Source organism: Chiroxiphia lanceolata, chromosome 2, assembly GCF_009829145.1.
Source record: "Chiroxiphia lanceolata isolate bChiLan1 chromosome 2, bChiLan1.pri, whole genome shotgun sequence".
Taxonomy (NCBI): Eukaryota; Metazoa; Chordata; class Aves; order Passeriformes; family Pipridae; genus Chiroxiphia; species Chiroxiphia lanceolata.
In genome coordinates this window covers 102,705,973-102,725,099 of record NC_045638.1, presented here as the reverse complement: position 1 = coordinate 102,725,099, position 19,127 = coordinate 102,705,973, and the positions used below count along the sequence as shown (strand labels likewise).

At 40.4% G+C, this 19,127-nt stretch overlaps 1 protein-coding gene across 3 annotated transcripts in view; it reads right to left on the bottom strand.

The window, feature by feature from the left end:
* Positions 1-13,370: 13,370 nt before the first annotated feature.
* NECTIN3 (nectin cell adhesion molecule 3) overlaps positions 13,371-19,127 on the bottom strand; it is a 120,324-nt gene continuing 114,567 nt past the window's right edge. Inside the window, exons 8-9 of one of the 3 annotated variants that reach the window (XR_004355029.1) lie at positions 17,129-17,387; positions 13,371-15,534 (exon numbers count right to left, since the gene is read on the bottom strand). Coding sequence is in view for 1 of the 3 variants with exons in the window: in XM_032677766.1 (XP_032533657.1) it covers positions 15,521-15,534; positions 16,986-17,061 (90 nt within the window). In the remaining 2 variants the exon portion in view is untranslated. Of the gene's footprint in view, positions 15,535-16,985; positions 17,062-17,128; positions 17,388-19,127 lie in introns of all 3 variants that reach the window. The other 2 variants (XR_004355028.1, XM_032677766.1) reach the window with 2 other exon arrangements.

Below are 19,127 nucleotides of genomic sequence, written 5' to 3'. Positions count from 1 at the left end.
AACAGTGCTGAAACATACTGCAAGAATAGGGTGAAGAAAGTCTTGTTGTTCACTGCTTATCCTCATTTCTTGGGGAAAAGAGAGGCAGTGGTGAAGAGAGAGAAGACTCTCCTTTCTGTAGCAACTAAACTCACTATTCAAAGCATTGACTGAAGCATTGAACACAAACATTTGCCTTTATAGCAGGCTGTGGCACTAGAGGCAGCATATCTCTTTTACTGCTTCTTCTTTTATTGCTCTGGGGACAAAAAAACCAACAACCAAGCAAAAAAAACCCAAAAAACCCCCAACAAAAATCATACCTCCCCCCCAAAAAACCCCAACCAAACAACCAAAAAAGAAGTAAAACAAAAAAACTCCGAATAAAAAAAGCCAACCAAGCAACCAGCCAACACCAGTTTTTGAAGATTTCCTCTTCCCAAAAAAACCTAGATAATGACTCTGTTATCCCGATATTAGTCTCTGGAGATGTTTCACCTATGAATTTGAGGCAGGTGTCTTCGTGAGTTATTGCAGCCTGGTATCTTCAACATCTTCTGACCAAACCTCCTCTCCTTCTAACAATCTAGAGGACTGATTTATGGTGTTCAAATGCCATTCCTGACATATATAGAGTCATTGGTACTGGCACACCATGCTATTTCAAGTGGACCTTACTAGTTTTGTTCTATAAATGTAGCTGGCTGTTGGATTTACAGTCCTCTATGAGGCAACTTCAGCTGCTGTGCTCACAAGTGTACACTGACTATGCTACTTGGGTATTTACCTTTGATTTCTTGCCATTGAACAAAAGATTGAGGAGGTACATGGGGAACTGGTTGGTACAGCAGGGTACCACACCACTGTTTTCAGGTACCAAGCCCCTCTCATGGGATTTCCTGTTTGTTTTTTGTGGTATTTGACTTCAGAAAGTTGGCCCCACGACCTCCCTGCATGCCAGCAGTGATGCTTTGAAGACAGGGAAGGATCCCAGGCATTTGAGAGCTGGATGCCAAGAGCAGAAACTCCAGAGACAAGAAAACATCAAGCCTAAGCTGCTCTTGAAAGCAGCCCTAGCAAGGAGCCACCCCACACCCCAGAGTTTATGACAGAGGGAACTTGCTTGGACAGGGAGATGAGGAAACAAAAAATATGGCAGGGAGCAGCTTTTCAGGGGCAGAGCAGTGCCCTGGTGGTTCCTCTCACAGTGACAAGGTGACACCACCACCAGTGAGGAGACATAGGTTTTCTCTGCTGTGACTGGAGTTGTGCTCCAGTTGGATTTGATCCATGAGGTATCAGAACTGAGGCTGGGATAGCCCATTTATTTGCTAGCTAGTGAAGTCTGGAAAACAACGATTCCCCTGTTCATCCATCTCATCCACAAATTGGGGGGAAAAAGGAACTAATTTTGCTTCATGTAAACAAAACTTTACATTTAGGATGGTTTGTAAATATTAGAAGAAGCTGGAGCTTGAAGTGTTATATGGTAATTTCCTTTTTCACATATTGAAAAGTAACATTCAGTTGTACAAATATTTTTCTTCCTCAGATTAAACTAAAAGTTGGATTTCTCAATTACTTTGGTCATCTTTAAATTACTTGGGGTATTCAAACATTTATTTGAAACTCCTCATGAATCTTTGGCTAACATTTAATGACATTTAAAAAAAAAACAAACTTCTTTTACTTCCCAAGTGCTAGAAGTCTCTTTTTCTTTTCTATCCTTTATTTGATTCTCTCTTTTTAGTCCTTACACATGGTATGTGCCAGCTTCATTGACAAATGTGTACATGAGCAGCTACCTGTGATTTTTGGCTGAAGGAATATATAGTACAACACAGCATACTTAGGACACTGCAAAACTGAGCACAGAAAATTATAGGACAACCAGTGATGAATACACAACCTAAAAGGAACATGTTTGAATGTTTAGAGCTTAAAAAGAGATACCTTAGGTTTTTGGGGTTTTTGTTAGCACTTGCCCTTCTCCACCCCTTGAGAATAAATTTTTTTTTATGTAATTGTCATTCAAATTTAGAGCATGTAGATTTATGATTTATTAGTGTTGATCTTTCCTTCTCCTTCTTAGCTATGAAGTTTTGAGGTTTATAATACTAAACAATCCTCAAATGGCTTGCCAAATCCTAAAAAAATGCTGAGAAAAATAGAGAATTCTCCCTTCCCATCTCCAAAAAATTGAAAACAATCATTGACATTGCATGAGAATAACATAAAAACTCTTCTGAAAATCCAGGTACATTACAGATTGATGTAATTCTCAAGCATATACTAAAAGAAATATCCTGCTTTCAATAATGTGGGAAAATAGAAAAGCATTTTCAATTTAAAAAAGACATGCCATGGAGAGGGATCACAGAAGTTTCATGACAGAAGCTTTTATGGCCTTTTAGAAATGTTTTTCTAGGAAAAAAGTAGTTACACACAAGAACTATTAAAACATTGGATAAGCCCTCTTGAATCGGTGCTTTGCTTATGATTTATTAGACCCTACTCAAAGCAAGAATCTGGCCTTTGTAGCCCATTTATTTACAAATTAAAGTGGAAGAGATGAACATATTTAACCTCTTTACTGGCATCACAATCAAATGCACAAGCCTTCCTCTCCTTCCCTGCAACAACGCTGACAATATGTGCTGTCCACATATGAGATGATCACAATGTAGCTGTACTTCATCAAAGATGATGACAGCCACAAGGAACAAGGCTTTTGGATGATTCATTGCTTTGGAGACTAACTGTGCAGTATTGATGGAGATAGCTTGTCTGATGCCCAGCAAAATACTTTTTGAAGAAGTATATACAGTTTTTCCTTGCCTTGCTTTGTTCATTTTTGGAACTTTTGCTCGAAAGTGCAGACCTGGGGGTGCTGGCCGACAGCTGGCTGTACACGAGCCAGCAGTGTGCTCAGGTGGCCAAGAAAGCCAATGGCATCCTGGCCTGTATCAAGAATAATGTGGCCAACAGGGCCAGGGCAGTGATCGTTCCCCTCTACTCAGTGCTGGTGAGGCCACACCTCGAATCCTGTGTTCAGGTTTGGACCTCTTGTTACAAGAAAGACATTGAGGTGCTGGAGTGTGTCCAGAGAAGGGCAATGGAGCTGGTGAAGGGTCTGGAGCACAAGTTTTATGAGGAGCAGCTGAGGAAGTTGGGGTTGTTCAGCCTGGAGAAGAGGAGGCTCAGGGGTGACCTTATCGCTCTCTATATCTACCTGAAAGGAGGTCGTAGCCAGGTGAGGGTTGGTGGGTTGGTCTGTTAACCCAGGCAACAAGTGACAGGACAAGAGTAAATGGCCTCAAGTTGTACCAGAGAAGGTTTAGATTGGATATTGGGAAAAATTTCTTCATGGAAATTGTGGTCAGGCATCAGAATAGGCTGCTCAGGGATGTGATGGAATCTCTATCCCTGTATGTGTTCAAAAAACATCTAGGTGTGGCACACAGGGATATGGTTTAGTAGGGAACACAGTGGTGCTGGGTTACTGGTTGGACTAGAAGATCCTAGAGGTCTTTTCTCACCTTAGTGATGTTATGATTCTAAAGCTGGTAACTTGAGCAAAAGTGTTTATGGCCTGCTGAAACAAAACTCCCAATGACCAGTTTGAACAGGCATGGCAGTGACTTGTTACTTGAAATCAAGTTTCACATACGCTTAAAAGAAATATTTGTCTGTCTTTCAGGCTATCAAGGAAAGTCTTGAATGGGTTAGGAGTCTGTCTAGGAAAACGTCATGACAGCAAAGCTTCACAGCTTGCTTTCAGCCCTTTTTGTGTATTCATATCACTAAATATGCATGAAGATCCATGAACAGAGATATGTGTCCAGATATGGTGCACATCTAGGGAGCAGTAAGTCCATATAGGAAGCTGAGCAGGATACAGGATGAAAAGAAAGTTGTATTGCACCTAGTTGTGTGATAAACTACTGACTAAATACAACTAGGAGAAAAATGAATTTTTAAAAGCTACAGTTGTGATTCTGCAAAAGGACATCTTGATTCTCTCATTCAACACTATGGATCCGGCCACTGGAAATGACCCAGCAAGTATCTTATCACAGCCTCTTCTAACTGCACCACAGCATCTCTTGACTTCTGAATGCATAAAAGAGCCACATCCTCAATAAGAACTGTTAACCGTTTCTAATGAATAATTCAACAAGCTCCAGTCATGAAACCCACAACAACCACTGCAAGGAAGATGAAGTATTTTTGCTGCCCATCATTATGTATGTTCATGCCACAGGGATTTTTCAATTATTGAACAGTGTAGAATTGCCTTTGTTTGCAGAAACTGTCAATTTGAATTGTGTGGCTTCTATACATTCATTTATGTTTGCCAAAGGCTGCTTGACATTGGCTTGGCTTTTTACTCCTTTGCCACATGAAGATGCAGATCAAAAGTACTGAACGATTACTAACATTTTATGAAGCATCTTAGGTTGGATTCTTTAGCTGTCAAGACATTTCCAATAATTTCTTCAGATATTTTCTTATCAGCCCTATTAATTTTGTTTTCATTTACCAACATTAACATTATAAACAAGTGCTAATGTTACCGAAGTTTAAGTGACACAAGTAACAAGAAATGAAAGGTGAAGTAGCTAGCATTAATTTTATAAGCTTAACTCGAAAATGTTGCTGCTTTTATTTAATTCATGTTGAAATTCAACCCACAGCTTAAGAAGGAGCTGTAGTTTCAATTTACAAAGGGTATGAGAACAGTGTTTTGAGCAGGCAACAATATTTTGCATCCAGATATACTGAGCTTCAGTTTGGTGATATGAACAACTTATTTTAGCTAGTGATGACAGAAATGAAGGAGTTCCTGATGTGTGAGCTTAAAGACAAGCATCTACCATTTCCTGGGGCACCAGCAAGAATGAAAACACACCTTGCAAATTACTGTTATGTGTATTATGAGGCAAGAACCACTGCATTTAATTTATTTGTGAATTGTGGGAAGAAATTCAAGTTTGTTTTATAATTATTGTTGTGGTGTAATCAAGTCCGTGCCTGCTTGTACATTCAATGTCTGTATGTACTTAATTCCTTGGGTTCCAGGATTTTAGCAGATTCCTGGGTAGTTTTTGCAGAAGAATCAGTTGACTAGTAAGACAAAAATGGACATGAGGCACAGTGTTGACCTCCTCCTAGTTGTCATCACAGCAACACACATGAACAACTCTCTCAGGAGCTATTCAGGAAGGAACTTTGGAAAATGCTAGATTCCCCCAGGAAGATCCCAGCTATGGGTAGAGCAATGTCTATGCTTTGGTGTGTTGATGAGCATCCTGGGTGGGGATCTGGCTGTCCCACAGACTCCCCAGACAGCTCCTGCTACATAACTGACCAAGTTCTGCATAGGTGAGACTCTGGGAAATAGTAGAAATATTTCCTGCAGGTGCAGAAATGGTCACCATCTCCTGAACAGTTTGATGCTTTGTGTTTAGATAATCAATAACCGTGGATCCAGTGCTGGTACAAAGGCTCTTACAATGGAGAATCCTGTTGCCATCCAGACTCCAAAGGGAAAAATCAGAAAAAATGAAGTGATATTGTTATATCTAAGGATTTCCAGAAACTTACAAAGATTCTACTAATTTGTACTCTGCAGCAAAATAATCCAAGCATTGCCCATTAAACATCATACACCTTTTTATGGCTAGATGTGTGTAATCACTGCATTTTTTCCTCAGTCCTGCAGTCTGTGGTATAAACATTAGAAATGCATAGTCACCCTAAGATACCTGATAACCATCCATCACTGGATAGCTGTGATATGGATATCCAAATCTAATGCACTTACACACCAGATGTGTTCCTGAGACAGGAATGTGTGTATCCATACACACCCATGCTCTCTGCTGACCCAGCTTCCTTTTTGTGAACTGCAGCCAGAATCTCTGCTCTTTACCTTCCCCTTCTGAACTCCTTCCTTAGAGAGACACCCAAGTGAGAGTTCCTCCTTTAATAACTGGCCCCTTGTAGACATCACCCTTGCCAAGTTCACAATAGCAAACCTGAACACACAGCCCCTAAGTGAAGGGAACACAACCATCACCACAGGCATTCCTGAGAGAGGCAGAACATAATCTCGGATCAGCAGCCCGGGACAGCTAACCCAAAGTCCAGTAAAGCAAGCTACAACATTTAGTTATTGCTGGGGCTGCTCACACAGCCTCTCCCCCCCCCTTATAGCCTCTGTGTAAGATCTCACCCTTGTGCGGTGGCTCTTATACACACATCGATGCTTTCCCTGCATGAGTGTCTCTTGGCAATCCACAGCAGGCTGAAAAAACAATTATTTGATTATATGATACAACAATCACTCACAGGCCTCATTTCTCCTAGGAGAAATGCATTTGAATATACACTGTATCTGACACCATAACACCAATGCGGGTGGAATTATCCACCTGTGGCAGAGTTAATTTGACTTGTGGTATGATCCTCTCTAGACACCATTTCCTGCTATCTGCTTATCAGTGTATTGTTCAAAGGTACAAAAGGACCAGTGGCAGAGGGATTAGTGAAGGGACTCATGATGAATACAAGGTTGTGAGCAATCACTGTGTCCTGTTCCTGACCTTTCTGATAATACATCACTTCATAACTCAGAGATATTTATGACATCCCCATTACCTAAGCCCATTTTCCCCCTTCTAATTTGCATAAATCAGATTGCCTGTTATACATCTATCCTCTCCATAGACATTACGACAGTACTTCTAAAAATTTTTAAATAAGGTAACTAACAAATAATAAGCTCAGTCATTACCAAGTTCAGCTGCAAATCATGATCTTACCTTCAGAAAACAGTTTGTCCTGCCACAAGCAAGCCAGCACAGCTCTTATTCCTTAAAAAAAATCTGGTTTTCCATGTAGCTATGAAAAGAAACATACAGATACTCTTCAGGCTACAAATACCACAGCTTTGTTCTCAGCTTCTGCAAGCTTTTGTAAGCCTGGGGAATCAGCTGCATCTCTTTGTCCTTCAGCTCTCTATGTACAAATCTGAGTCCTCTTTCTCCTCTATTTTCCTACAGGACAGGGTCCCTCCATCTCACCCACCAAGCCTAGCAGAGCTGGTTATCGTAGTCATTGATATCCCGGTGAGGCAGCATGTTTAAGCCACACCAAGCAAAAGTGCCAATTTCAAAGCCATCCTGGCTTCAAGCCAGCATTGTACCTGTGGGATTTGACACAGAGACACAGGATAATTCAGGCTGGAGGCGACCCCAGGTGTCTCCAGTCCAGCCTGCTGCCTGAAGTGGGGTCTGGCACAGAGGGTTCAAAGCCTGAACGACAGTGAGGTAGAGGCTGCAGTGCTGCTGTGTAACCAAGTCATCAAGGATGTGTCAGACTAGGCTGGGAAGAGGTGAGAGGAGCCACGGGCCAAGTCTGACGTCTGGGGACACAGACTGGTCTGAAAACAATGGACTGGCTTTAGTGGAACAGGAAATTTATAACAATGGAAGCATCATTTTGGGGCTAGTAAAAATAAAAGAATTCATGACTATAACACGTGAGGGAGAAAAAATACATGGATCTACCGTACAGGCAACACATTTTAACAAAGTAGGATATTTTGGTCAACACCACCCCTCACCCAACCCCTTTTGCAGCTCTGAAACCGACTTTCACCCACATGGAGGTGCAGCTTGCAATGAAAAGGTACTTTGCTAACAGGAAATAGTGGGGGCTTCGGGCTGCTGACCTGAGGAGATTTTCAGAAAGTGGCCTGACATGATTTTGGGTTGTTTTCATCACAGTTATTCATTTGGGAATTTGCGCAACAACAGTCACAGTGACACTGTGCTTCTCTTATTGCTTGTCTTCTGTTACTCTTTTATCATAAAAATACTTGTTGGCTCTATCATCCAATTCCACCTTTCTCTGGCTGCTACCTGAACCTTCACTGGTGCAGAGCCTTAAGGACCTTATGGCTTGCCTAAGACAACTTCTTTCCTACAGAGGCCCATTAAAAAGCTCATGCATTTTACTGGGTACTTATCATGTCCTCGTGACATATTTCTCATTATTGTAACCTGAAATTTCATTTCTATGTCAAGGACTCTCATATCTCTCTTAGTGATTGAAAAACCATAAACTGCTTTACGTTTCCTAGGTGCCTTTAGGACAAATAAAGGCTGAATCAGTCCAGGTTTTCATTCTCAAATGCGTCCTATAGGAGCTTCAAATGGGTGCTGTGTGTTCTGAGTCTCAGTCCCTGACCACTGTTACATATACTGATGCTTCAAAAGTAGCACTTGAAGCCTGAGCAAAGATCATGTCTGCAGGGAGAAAAGTCATACTGAGATGATTTTCAATTAGCTTTTTAATTAGCCATACCATGAGGAAGATGGGGATATTTTTCAGAACACTGTATTTTTTCAATCAGGTCTGTTGGCAGCTTCCATAAAATCAAGCCTTTGGACATGATCAGAGCAGCACTTGTGCGGAACACCAGCTCCATGTAAAATAAACTCTTCTTTCATCAGCATCTTCACAGTATGGCTGCCAAAGAGCACTGGCATGAAAGATAGTTCAGCAGATATTATAGAAACTTTACTTGCAATAGATATGAGAAGGCTAAAGGAGGAAAGATTAATTTCAAGGTTATGGTGCTAATATGCAAAACCTTTTTAAGGGAAGAACTCTGACTCTATTTGCAGTTTTGTTTCTGGGTGTAATTTGCTTATGTTATTAATGGTCTAGGTAGACACTTCTCCTGAGCCTTGACATCCATGTGTCCTAGCAACTACAACTTGCTAGATTTATGTTCTGTACTTAAAAAGCTCCCCTGGGACTCTGTGCCTCTGAATAAACTCTTTTGGTCTTTATTCCTGAATTTTCTCTGACTTTCTATTTATCAGATTTCCCCTTTTGGAATGGTTGCACTTGGGATACACAAGTGCAAACCATGCTTATAACAAGCAGGTATCATGCACTGAAGCAAGCAGTTTGCAAGGCTGAACTAAGAGGTTCATCAATTAAATTATGAGCACTGAAGGGAAGGGAAATCTGACCCAAAAATCCCCCCACAAACCCACATAGCAAATACACATGTGCCTCAGATATTGGACTTATTTCTTGTCTTTGCATTGTTATAGATAACTAACTGCAAACACCCACACCTTGGTCAGATATGGTTGTGGAGACAAAGAACTGAAGTTTGCATCAGTTAGCATAGGCTTTTAAATAGAGTTGGAGACACATGCCAAACTGTAGGAGAATGCCACTTTCTACCAGGAAATCTGGGTCCAGCATGCAGTGCAATGACTCCACTGGAAAAACAGATAAAATAGATTAAGTCCTAACAAAACAAATAATCAGATTAAATGTTATTGTGGACAGGTTTCCACTTATTTCTTTCCACTTATTTCTAAGACCAGAACTGAAGTGTTGCATAATAGGGTTTACATTACACAGAACTCGTTGTCAATGCTGGCCAATAGGCCCAAGAAAGTTTGTAGCCATGCAAAAAAAAAAGGTTGTTTTTTTCTAAGCCTTTGCTTTTTTTACCTAAACTTATTATTAGGTGCTATAATGAAGGGGTTTTCCTTTCATCAAACACATTAAGTGAGAACGGGAGAGCCTTTCCCACTGTTCTTGTTTTGGATTACATATCCATCTTAAGTCAAGTAGGAGTGTAAAGAGACCACATTGTTTCTAATGAAGTCATGAGCATTTCACAATGAGACAGAAAAACCCCTGATTTATAATCAGGATAAAATCCTTATTTATTAAAATTAGCCATTCTGGCTTTAACCTACAGAGTAAAAACTGGAATGATGTGTTTTTACAAAGATAAGGATAATTACAGCAGAAATATAAGCAAGCAAATCAGCAGCTTCTCATTTGAACAAGTGAAACCTGCCAAGTGTCTTAGGCCTATACAGGTTAAATTTTAGAGCATATTTCATTCCAATATTGTATTAAGATCAGTGATTTATTTCATCCAGGTCAACAATCCTTGCTACCTTTTCTTGAATAGCAGGGATCACATGGAAGGTAGGTTTCTTACAGGCAAAGACACTGCACAGATGGATTTTTTAAATGTGTCAGAGATTGATTCTTAAAACCTCACTCTTTGCTTTCTCTGCAATCAAAACTTATCACACACCTCTGAGCTGATATTCTATTTAAAGTCTTGAGACTGCAAATAGCCAAAGCTCCTTTCCTGCAAGCCTTCATATGATTTTGTCCTGTTTTCCATTCTATTACATTTTAGCAAATTGCCACACTTAAACAAGTTGTTTTGACATGCTTTTAGAAGGGTCTGCATCCGCCATACGGACAGGTTTCTAAGAAGTATGATATTAATTTTCCTCAGTCTCAGCATGCTTGAAGAAGAAAAAAAACAAAAAGAAGCTATGTGAGTTACCAGCCTCACCACTCTTCACCTGGGCTTTTGTAAAGACAATGGACAGTAAAACAGTCCAGAGTCATATTGAGGTGGACTGAGAAGGGGAGAGCAACATGATCCAAAGAGACAGAGATGCAAGCCTGGTTGCTATGAAAAGTGTAGACCTTTGGTGATAGTTGAGGGACCTGTAGCACCTCCAATAAAAATACAGAGAAAATGAATCCAGCTAGTTAGAAAGCAATCCTGCTTTGTTAGTACATTTTAAGCAAGTCTAGTCCTTTATGCTGTGGTACCAGAGACTTTGTGCTCTGGCCCTTGCAGAGAAGGAATACAAAGCTCTAATATCTCTCTTTCTTTCAGGATCAGGAAAAAATCATCAAGCCGCAAAAAGATCTTCAGACCAGCTCATACACAGGTGTTTGTTTTACACTCAGAACAGTAGCTGAAGGAATCAACAAGAGAGGGGGTGTTGCAGGAGTGACCAATAAAAAAGAAAGAAAAGAAACTAATAACATTATCAAGGTATAAGAACAAATTCATTGAGTCAGACCAGAATTCATAACTTGTGTGCAGACTCCCTAGATACCTATGGTCATTTTGCCACTCTTATTTTCTAATTAAGATGAGTCAGCAATGTCACCTACTTTCATCCAGAGCTGGGATACATCTCAAGAACATTGGTCCAGGCCCAGATGGGTCATTTTGTCTTTGCACACCTCCATGACTCCACTTCTGAAAAAACCCAAAGCCTTCATTTTTTAGAAAATTTGAATTTTCCTCTTTATCATGCAGTGTTTACATTGCCAGGCAGCAGCTGCTGCAGGCAGATAAAACATAGTTTAGCCTTACAGTGTCACATCTATCTCAGCTAAATTATTGCATTGCTATGATCTTCAGAGGGCAAGGAGGTTCAGCAGCAGAAAGATGTTGTTTATGAGACTCTAATGATGACTAGTTTAGGCTAAATCAAAAGCCAGAGAGTACACTGTATTGCTAAGTCTTTGACACCATTTCCAAAGCTGCTTGCTAGCTTTGAAAAAAATGTCTTCTGCGTATGGTTAGGAGCAGAAGTAAAAGCCTTCCATAATTCTGTGCTAGAGTTAAGCAATACTAGATTCAAATGTTTCATTTGTTATCTAAAAGTTTATAATTCGTCTTCGATTCAGATTTCTCTGCAGAAGCAACAAAGTTTACCTATAACAAAACAGATCCTTACAACATAACTCAAGCCTCAGCTGTTTAAACAGCTTTTTTTTAAAATGAAACAAAAACCTAACAAAATACACCCCCCGAAAACCCAAACCAACCAGAAAAAAACCAAACAAACCCAACACTCAAAACAAAACAAAAAAACCCAACAAACAAAAAATTCCCAACCCCCCCAAAACCAAGAGCATCATCAGATTTATTTTGATCTATTTAAGAGCCTTTTTTGCAGCACCTGTTGCAAGTTCAGGTCAATTTGAATATGAGCGGAAAAAGCCAGAGAGGCAATGGGCCCCAAAAGGAGTGAATATGTGTGGCACATGTTAATCCTCCAACTTGCTTAAGGATTCAAATCCACCAGGGAGCACAAATTCCATCCATGGCTCTGCTGCAAATTCAGGGCTTGAACAGCGAGCCTTGCTGTGTGTGCAGCAAGGTGGGCACGGACATGAACCAGCATCCTGCCTTCCTTCTTGCAGCAGAACAAAAATAGGGAAAGCTGAGACTGCCCAAGACACTGGGATTGGTGCAGTTTCTGTTCCAAACAGCTTTGTTATACCCATCAGGCCACAGTGACCTCATGAAAGTATCTGCACAGTCAAAACCAAGAAAGTCTTATCTGCATCTTTTGACGTGAGAATACTGAGTGTTTTGGTTGGTTGGTTTGAGGCTTGCTTTTTTTTTTTCCCCTGTAATTCGAAATATCTTACACATCTTGCATGATAAAGGAGGCTATAGGAGCATGAATTTAATGGAAAGAAGACTATGGCATTTTAACCAACCCTATTGTCAGGAACAGCAGCGTAACATGAAATGAGGATGATGTTAAATTTAAGCCCATGAGGCCTTCAGTACACAATTTACAGCTCATCAGTAATCCACCCTTGGCATCCATGAGTGGGGTTGCCTGTGCTGAGATTTGGTGACAGAAGTTAAAAACAGTAGCTGGAAAACTGTTACTTTTATCTGGGGAGAGGTGCTGTCAAAAGCTCTTTCTGACAAAAGCTATTTCTGTCAAAACAGAGACTACACAGCTACATAGGCATTTGGACAAGGTTTTATTATTATTTCTCTTTGATGAAGTTTCACTTCACATTCATGTTCTTGGAATTGAAATCTTTCCAGTTTTCTTAGAAAAAAAAATAATTAGTTGTACTCAAACAAATTAGGGATTTAAATTTGAAAAACCAAGCTGTAGTATTGGGAAGTCTCCAGTGGGCTCCCCCACTTTCTGTTTTCCTGAGGCTCTCAGTATCCTGCCAGATAGATACGTGTCATGAATACACAAAGGGTAAGAAAGTCTTATCCACTGCATATAGAAAATAATACTATGCTTGGCTGGCACAGCAAGCTGTGCTGTTCTGTCATTGTATTCATAGCATGAAAAGAGAAAAGCAAGATACTGAATAAAGGTATCAGGTGTGACACTTCCTCAGCATAGACCTCCCAGTATGTCACCACTTCTATCTCTAGAAGAGAAACAAGATCAGACTACAAACCCACAAATTTCAAACCATTCATGTTCCTGAACCTTTTTTCAGTTACCAGAAAAAAGCCCGTTTATGAGAAAAAATTTCTCTTTCATTAGATGCATTACTGGCAGCAAGAACAGTTCCCCTGGGTACCAGCCTTCCACCAGCTTCTGTCCATCCATGACAAAAAACTTGTAGTCACCCACCTGTCATCTTCCTGCTCCCTGCTGGAAAGACAAGACTGCATCCAAAATCACATCACCAGCTCCTCTCTCTGTTCCCATGCCCCACATTCATGCCCAGCACTTGCCACCAGACCGCTGGGACTGCTGGTGAAAAGGATCCACTGCTAACAGAGGACAGAAAACCGAGAACAGATTCAAATCTCAAAGAAATATCTCAAAATGGAAAAAGGGCTTTATTCAACAACAGCTCATATGACAACAGTCTGAAGAACACTCCCACCTGAATGCTGCTCTCTACTTAGTGGCTACACAGGACCATGAATTGCACCTCAAACCAAGGCATTTCCATTCACACTAAGGCAGGTTGAAGGGGCCACAAGGAACAGCAAAACATGAACAAAGATGACTCCTTACACATTCAGATTTTCCCTGTTGGCTTGCATGTCTAACCTGAGACAGGAATCAGCCCCTGCTGAATACAGGCTGACAGCTTGGTGGGGCACATTTACTTTGAGTAAGGTGAACAAGGACAGTAACTCAAAACGGCCACAGTGGCAGGTTGGAGGTCCGTGCAAAACACAACACATGAATTCAGTGTGTTTCCTAATCACAGGTCAGTGTTTTGCACGCTGTGTCCAAACAACCTTGGGCTGTCACTCTGTTGACAGTAGTAGCCTGTACATGTAGGCTGCATAAGGCTGAAGGTTCCCTATTCCACCATAAGAAAGCCTATCTGTCTCCCTGGTCCTAGTGCTGAGTTTTACCTTCCCAGCTCCAAGTGCTTTCCTGATTACGCTGTATGTAATTCAGGTTTTCTGCAACTGCTTTGTGCCATGGATGATATTTAAAAGAGCAAGTCGTCATCTTCTTTTGTCAGCTTGTGGTGTATTTCATCTCCCACTATCTCATAAAGTGACAGTTTGATTATAATGTAATTACTTTTTTTTAGTGAACCTAGTTCATAATTTTTATTTCCAGATGGGTTTATATTCCTTATATTTAAACTCATTATGAACAAGAAGACTGCACAAGAAAAATACAAAGTAAGCTGCCTTATTTTTTCTTTAAAAGGTGAACATTTTGAAAGGCCTACAAAGTGAGGGAAAATATACCAGTGTCACATGGTAGAAAAGATTAATTTCAAACATGAGAACACAAATGAGCTTGAGAGCCCTTCGAGGCATTTACATGGAAATTGAAAAAATAAATGTTTAATTTTCATTGCTTGGAATCTGGTAAAATCTAACAAGCTAAATAGCTTCTATATCCAAGAATCGAGAGCAAGGATCAGAGAGCAGCTCCAAATGACTATGGCAGGGCTTGTGCCAGTTCACAAATTGGTGAAATGAAAGTCTTTTTTATACAGTCAAGTCTCCGAGCCTCCTGTGGCTGGGTACTTGCCAAGGAGCTCGTTTGCAAGTCAAGTATTATTTGTTGATGCTAAGAAGCACAAGCTGATACATTTTGCCAAAACATGTGACAAGAAAATCCATGTAAATCAGCAGTGCTTTGCTGCAGAAACTGTGGTTCCTCTCTGAAAACTGTCTTAGTAAAATGGCACCCTGGGGTCTCCTGTTTATTGCATCCCAGTGACATCCAAATCAAACATGATCAGCTCAGACGCAAGTGATAATGATTTTTTTAACTGCTGCTGCTTTTAAAATAGAAATAAAATTGTACAGTCAAGACATGCTTTCTGGCTTACACATTGGCAGTGTAGATCCTACAACTGGTATTTAGTCAATAATCCTTTTTATGACTCACAATGCAGTTTCTTTTCTATCATCCTGTTCGCAGTTTATTGGCATTACGGGAAAAAATACATTCAGAAGGAAAAAAAAAAGTAATCCCAAAGCAAACATATTGACTTGCCCCAAAATTGAAATTAGATCCTCATAAGGGTCCATTTCTTTCGCAATGCTTTTACGTCTGCTCAGGTATTTACTCTTCTGTCCAAACTAGAGGTGCAGGGCAATCTATTATGTTGGTAACATGTTTGTTTTTTTCTGAAGTGGGAAATTGCTTAAATAAGAACTAATAGAATCAAACATTTTACAGTATGAGTGTAAAACAGAAGCAAGAGATACCATCCACTTCTTTTGTCATTTTGCCACTTGTGACAGTGCAGATGTGGCTGGATAATGGTGACATTTGAAGTTTGTGATGTGTATAACTTACCAGCACCACCAATCAGGCTGCAACCTGGGAGCAAGGGACCTGCTGCTGTAAACTGCCATGCTTTCCTCTTGTAACACCTCAGGCCTCTTCCTCTTTGACCAGAGGTTGGTTCAAAATATATTTCCTGAAAATAAACAGATTATTGCTTTAGAAATATATATACACATATGTTCTTTTCCCCCCAAACAGTTCTAGGCTCATTTTCCCACATTTCTAAGTTTTAGGCTGCTGATAAGCAGCTTAATATGCTGCAACAAGGATATCGCTTGCTTTTCATGCAGAATCTGTCCAGCAGTTCTCCTGGGACACTTTAAACTAGCATGTAAGATTTTGATATTCCAGGCACGTATTCTACCTTATTCTATTGCCTCGCCACAGACCTCAGTACACCAACTTAATTGTTCATTTGTCTGGGCCTGTCAATTCCTCCATTTCCACACTCCCCCTTCAGTATGAGCCTTCTGTTGGGTGGTGGGAAAACTCAGAGATTATCGCATACCACAACATCATTTATTTACTCTATCAAACAGGAACTATTGATTGATTCAGCTTGTACAATAGCAAACCTGCAACATTATTTTAGCAAGAAATAGCTTAGTTCTGCATAAGAATTGGACCCTAGGAATTTAGATAAAAGATATGAAACACCATTGCTTTACTGTTACCTTTTCAAGTGAAAAAATTAACACTATAATAACAAAATCTAGACATTGTTAAGAAAAGAAAAGGGGAAATCATCTGAGAGAAAAATCAGAGATAAAAACAACTTGTATTAAAGACTAGCAGCCTCTGGGGGTGTCATGAAAGCTTCTGAACAGATGAAGCATTTCTAGTAATTACAATGAATCGAACAAATACTGTCAACTTCAGGTTTGCCACAAAATATCTTTTAAAAAAAAGGACAACTGAATTTTAAATTTTTTATTTTTACTGAAACCAAGTCATTGTCTCAATTAAGTGAATAGGATCTGCCTAGCAGAAAATCTCTTTTGTGTGGTAGTTTCAACACTTCAGAAATAATCCCAAATAATTTTTTTTCCTTTTTCTTCTTTTAAACACATTTCCTACTGTAACTATTCCCTTTCTCCTCAATCAACTCACATGAGCAGTTTTTGTAGATGAGCTACAGGGTATCAGAAAACCAGTATCACTATTGAAATTACCTTCTTTAGAAGAAAAGTAACTGGAGGAAGTCAGACAGAATTCAAAGACTCATGCCATTGCACATTCAAATTTCATTTTAAGGCCCACAGTAAGACTTAAAACACTGTCCCTGCAGATTCCTCCAGACTCCACTTCCACTTTGTTTCTCTTTTGCCACATATTTTGGTTATTAATCAATGCTGAGGCATCAGACTTTTTCCTGCTCTTCCAACAGAGGCCACTGAACAGCCCAGGGACATAAACACCAACAGGAGGCTGTGGCTGTAGAGTTTACACATCCACAAAACAAGGATTTTGCAGAGTAAAGCCATAGATGGGACTGGATAAGGCAGTGATAAAGCTGGGACCCTTCTCTTTATCCAACACCACAGAGCAGCTCTTGACTTCAACTTGCCTGACTCTTTTGCCCACCTTCCAGAAACATGAGTAATAGCTGAATCTGTTTCCTTATGTATTTAATTATTCCTTTGTTTGGATTCGTTCCAGTCTGAAAAAGAACTGAAATAAAAATTATAATTATGATGGTAAAAAGGACATTTGAAAGCAGCACTTACCAAAATTTCTATTATAAAAGTGCAAAGGATGCATCTTGAACTAAGGCCACAGCATTGGTCCTTCAGGATGTAATCCAAAGCAGCCTTCAGCTTCTTCATATCAGTGTAATATGAGAAATTTATTCACAAGTGGCACTGGACTAGATAATTTTGCAGTTGTTTTCTCCTCAAATGTAGAATTGGTCCAGAGGTCAGAGCCTTGTCCAGCTAAGCAGCCATCAATATGGTGACAGTTTTACAAAACAAAATGCTGAAGTTTCTGTTAAAAAACAACTCCATCAAAGGAGAAAAAAAAATATGTCAAGAGTCTTATTATATGACTACATTAAGAAGATTTGTTTAATCAATACATGGTATACAGTCCACATAATTCAATTTGAGAAAATTTTAACTAGATTATATCTTGGCAAGAAGACCTTTTAGGTCATTTTAAACTCAATTTTTATCTGTCCAAATAATGAACTCTAGAAGGTTAAGAGATTAGCACTTCAGAGTATGTTTTAGTGCAATCAAAGCTTTCCTGAGAGGAGGCTATTGTACTGAAATTGTCAGAATCTTGTCTGGATTATCATATAGACAAGAAAAACCCCAAGAATTAATATCTGACACTTTTCTCTGACAAGATGAAATAAGGCACAGACAACGTGCTAAAAGAAATGCAGACAGTCATTTCCATTAATGAAAAAGCTTACCTCAAAGTGGTTGAAGGAATGCTAGGAAAACGTAAAATAACCATTTCCCCAACACACAACTATAATGTGAAGATAATATAAATCTGTAAGAAGTTATTTAAAATATAAGTAAATATCTTATTTTTCAAAAGTAATTCATGACTCTCTTTTTAATCATAAATGATTGCTGTCTTCCTTTGGATTTTTTTCTTTTCTGTGTACGTCAAAACCACAACCTGACTTTTACTCTGTGTTTTTGTTTTCATCTTTAGGGGAGAGTAGCATGTGCAAATCCCAGCATTTCTGTTCCCTCTGGCTTGTACTTCCACACACAGAAAGTGGGAGGAGGAAGAGAACTAAGAGGCAGCCTGACCTGCTGCCCTGCCAGAAGGGAGGATCCCATCCCAGATGTGTCAGTTTGACAGTCTTGTGTCACATACACTCTTTTGAAATCACCAGCAGCTGAAATGCCACCAGGTGCCCGGGAATTCTGCTTCCAACCTCCACCATCTTTCCTCACCGAGAAGTTTTATTTTTACTTCTAGTGCAGGGAAACACACTCCCCCTGAGGATGGGGAGAATTGAGCATTTTCTTATCACCACAGTCCTTTACCTACTGACAGGCCACCATGTCACCTGTCTCAGTAATCTATACCAAACTGTTCATGTCCTCCAGCCCTTTCTGATGCTGTCCAGTCTCTGATCACCTCATGGACAGGGGAAAAGCTGCCTTGCAGTGTGCTGCCCCAGCTCTGAGACCCCATGCCTGTGGTGGGGGCCCAGGGGTACATGTAGAAGCCAGGCTGATGGCTCCAGCTGGCACTTTGGGTAAGGAGCAGCTGCTGCAGCAGAGCCACCTGTGCTTTGTCCTGGTGGGACACAGGGTGTCCTGGCTGTGCACTCCATGAGAACTGGGCAGTGCTGCAGCTCACAGCTCTGGCCCCAGAAGAGGCTGTTGTCCTCACTTCTGCAATCTGCCATCATTCAACAGTGCGGCCCATCAGCGATGAGCGAAGGCTGATGGACACACCAGCTGCTGAGGAACAGCCCCACAGGACTCCTCGGGGAGCCACAGCCCTGCAACTTAGGTCAGCAAGAATTGCAATCCAAGAGCCTTTTGCCTTTAAATTCCCTGGCTTCACCTGGCATTTGAGAAAGGCAAGCTGCTCCATGCTGGCATGCTGTATAGGAAAAGCCTATGGGAGCCTGGGGAGAAGGATGGCTGTATTTCTGCAGGGACCCTGAATGGAAATCCCAAAAAACACTAAAAACAGGAAATGGTGGTGTAATCCCTCCATATTATGAAAACCACTACAGCCTGCATTTGC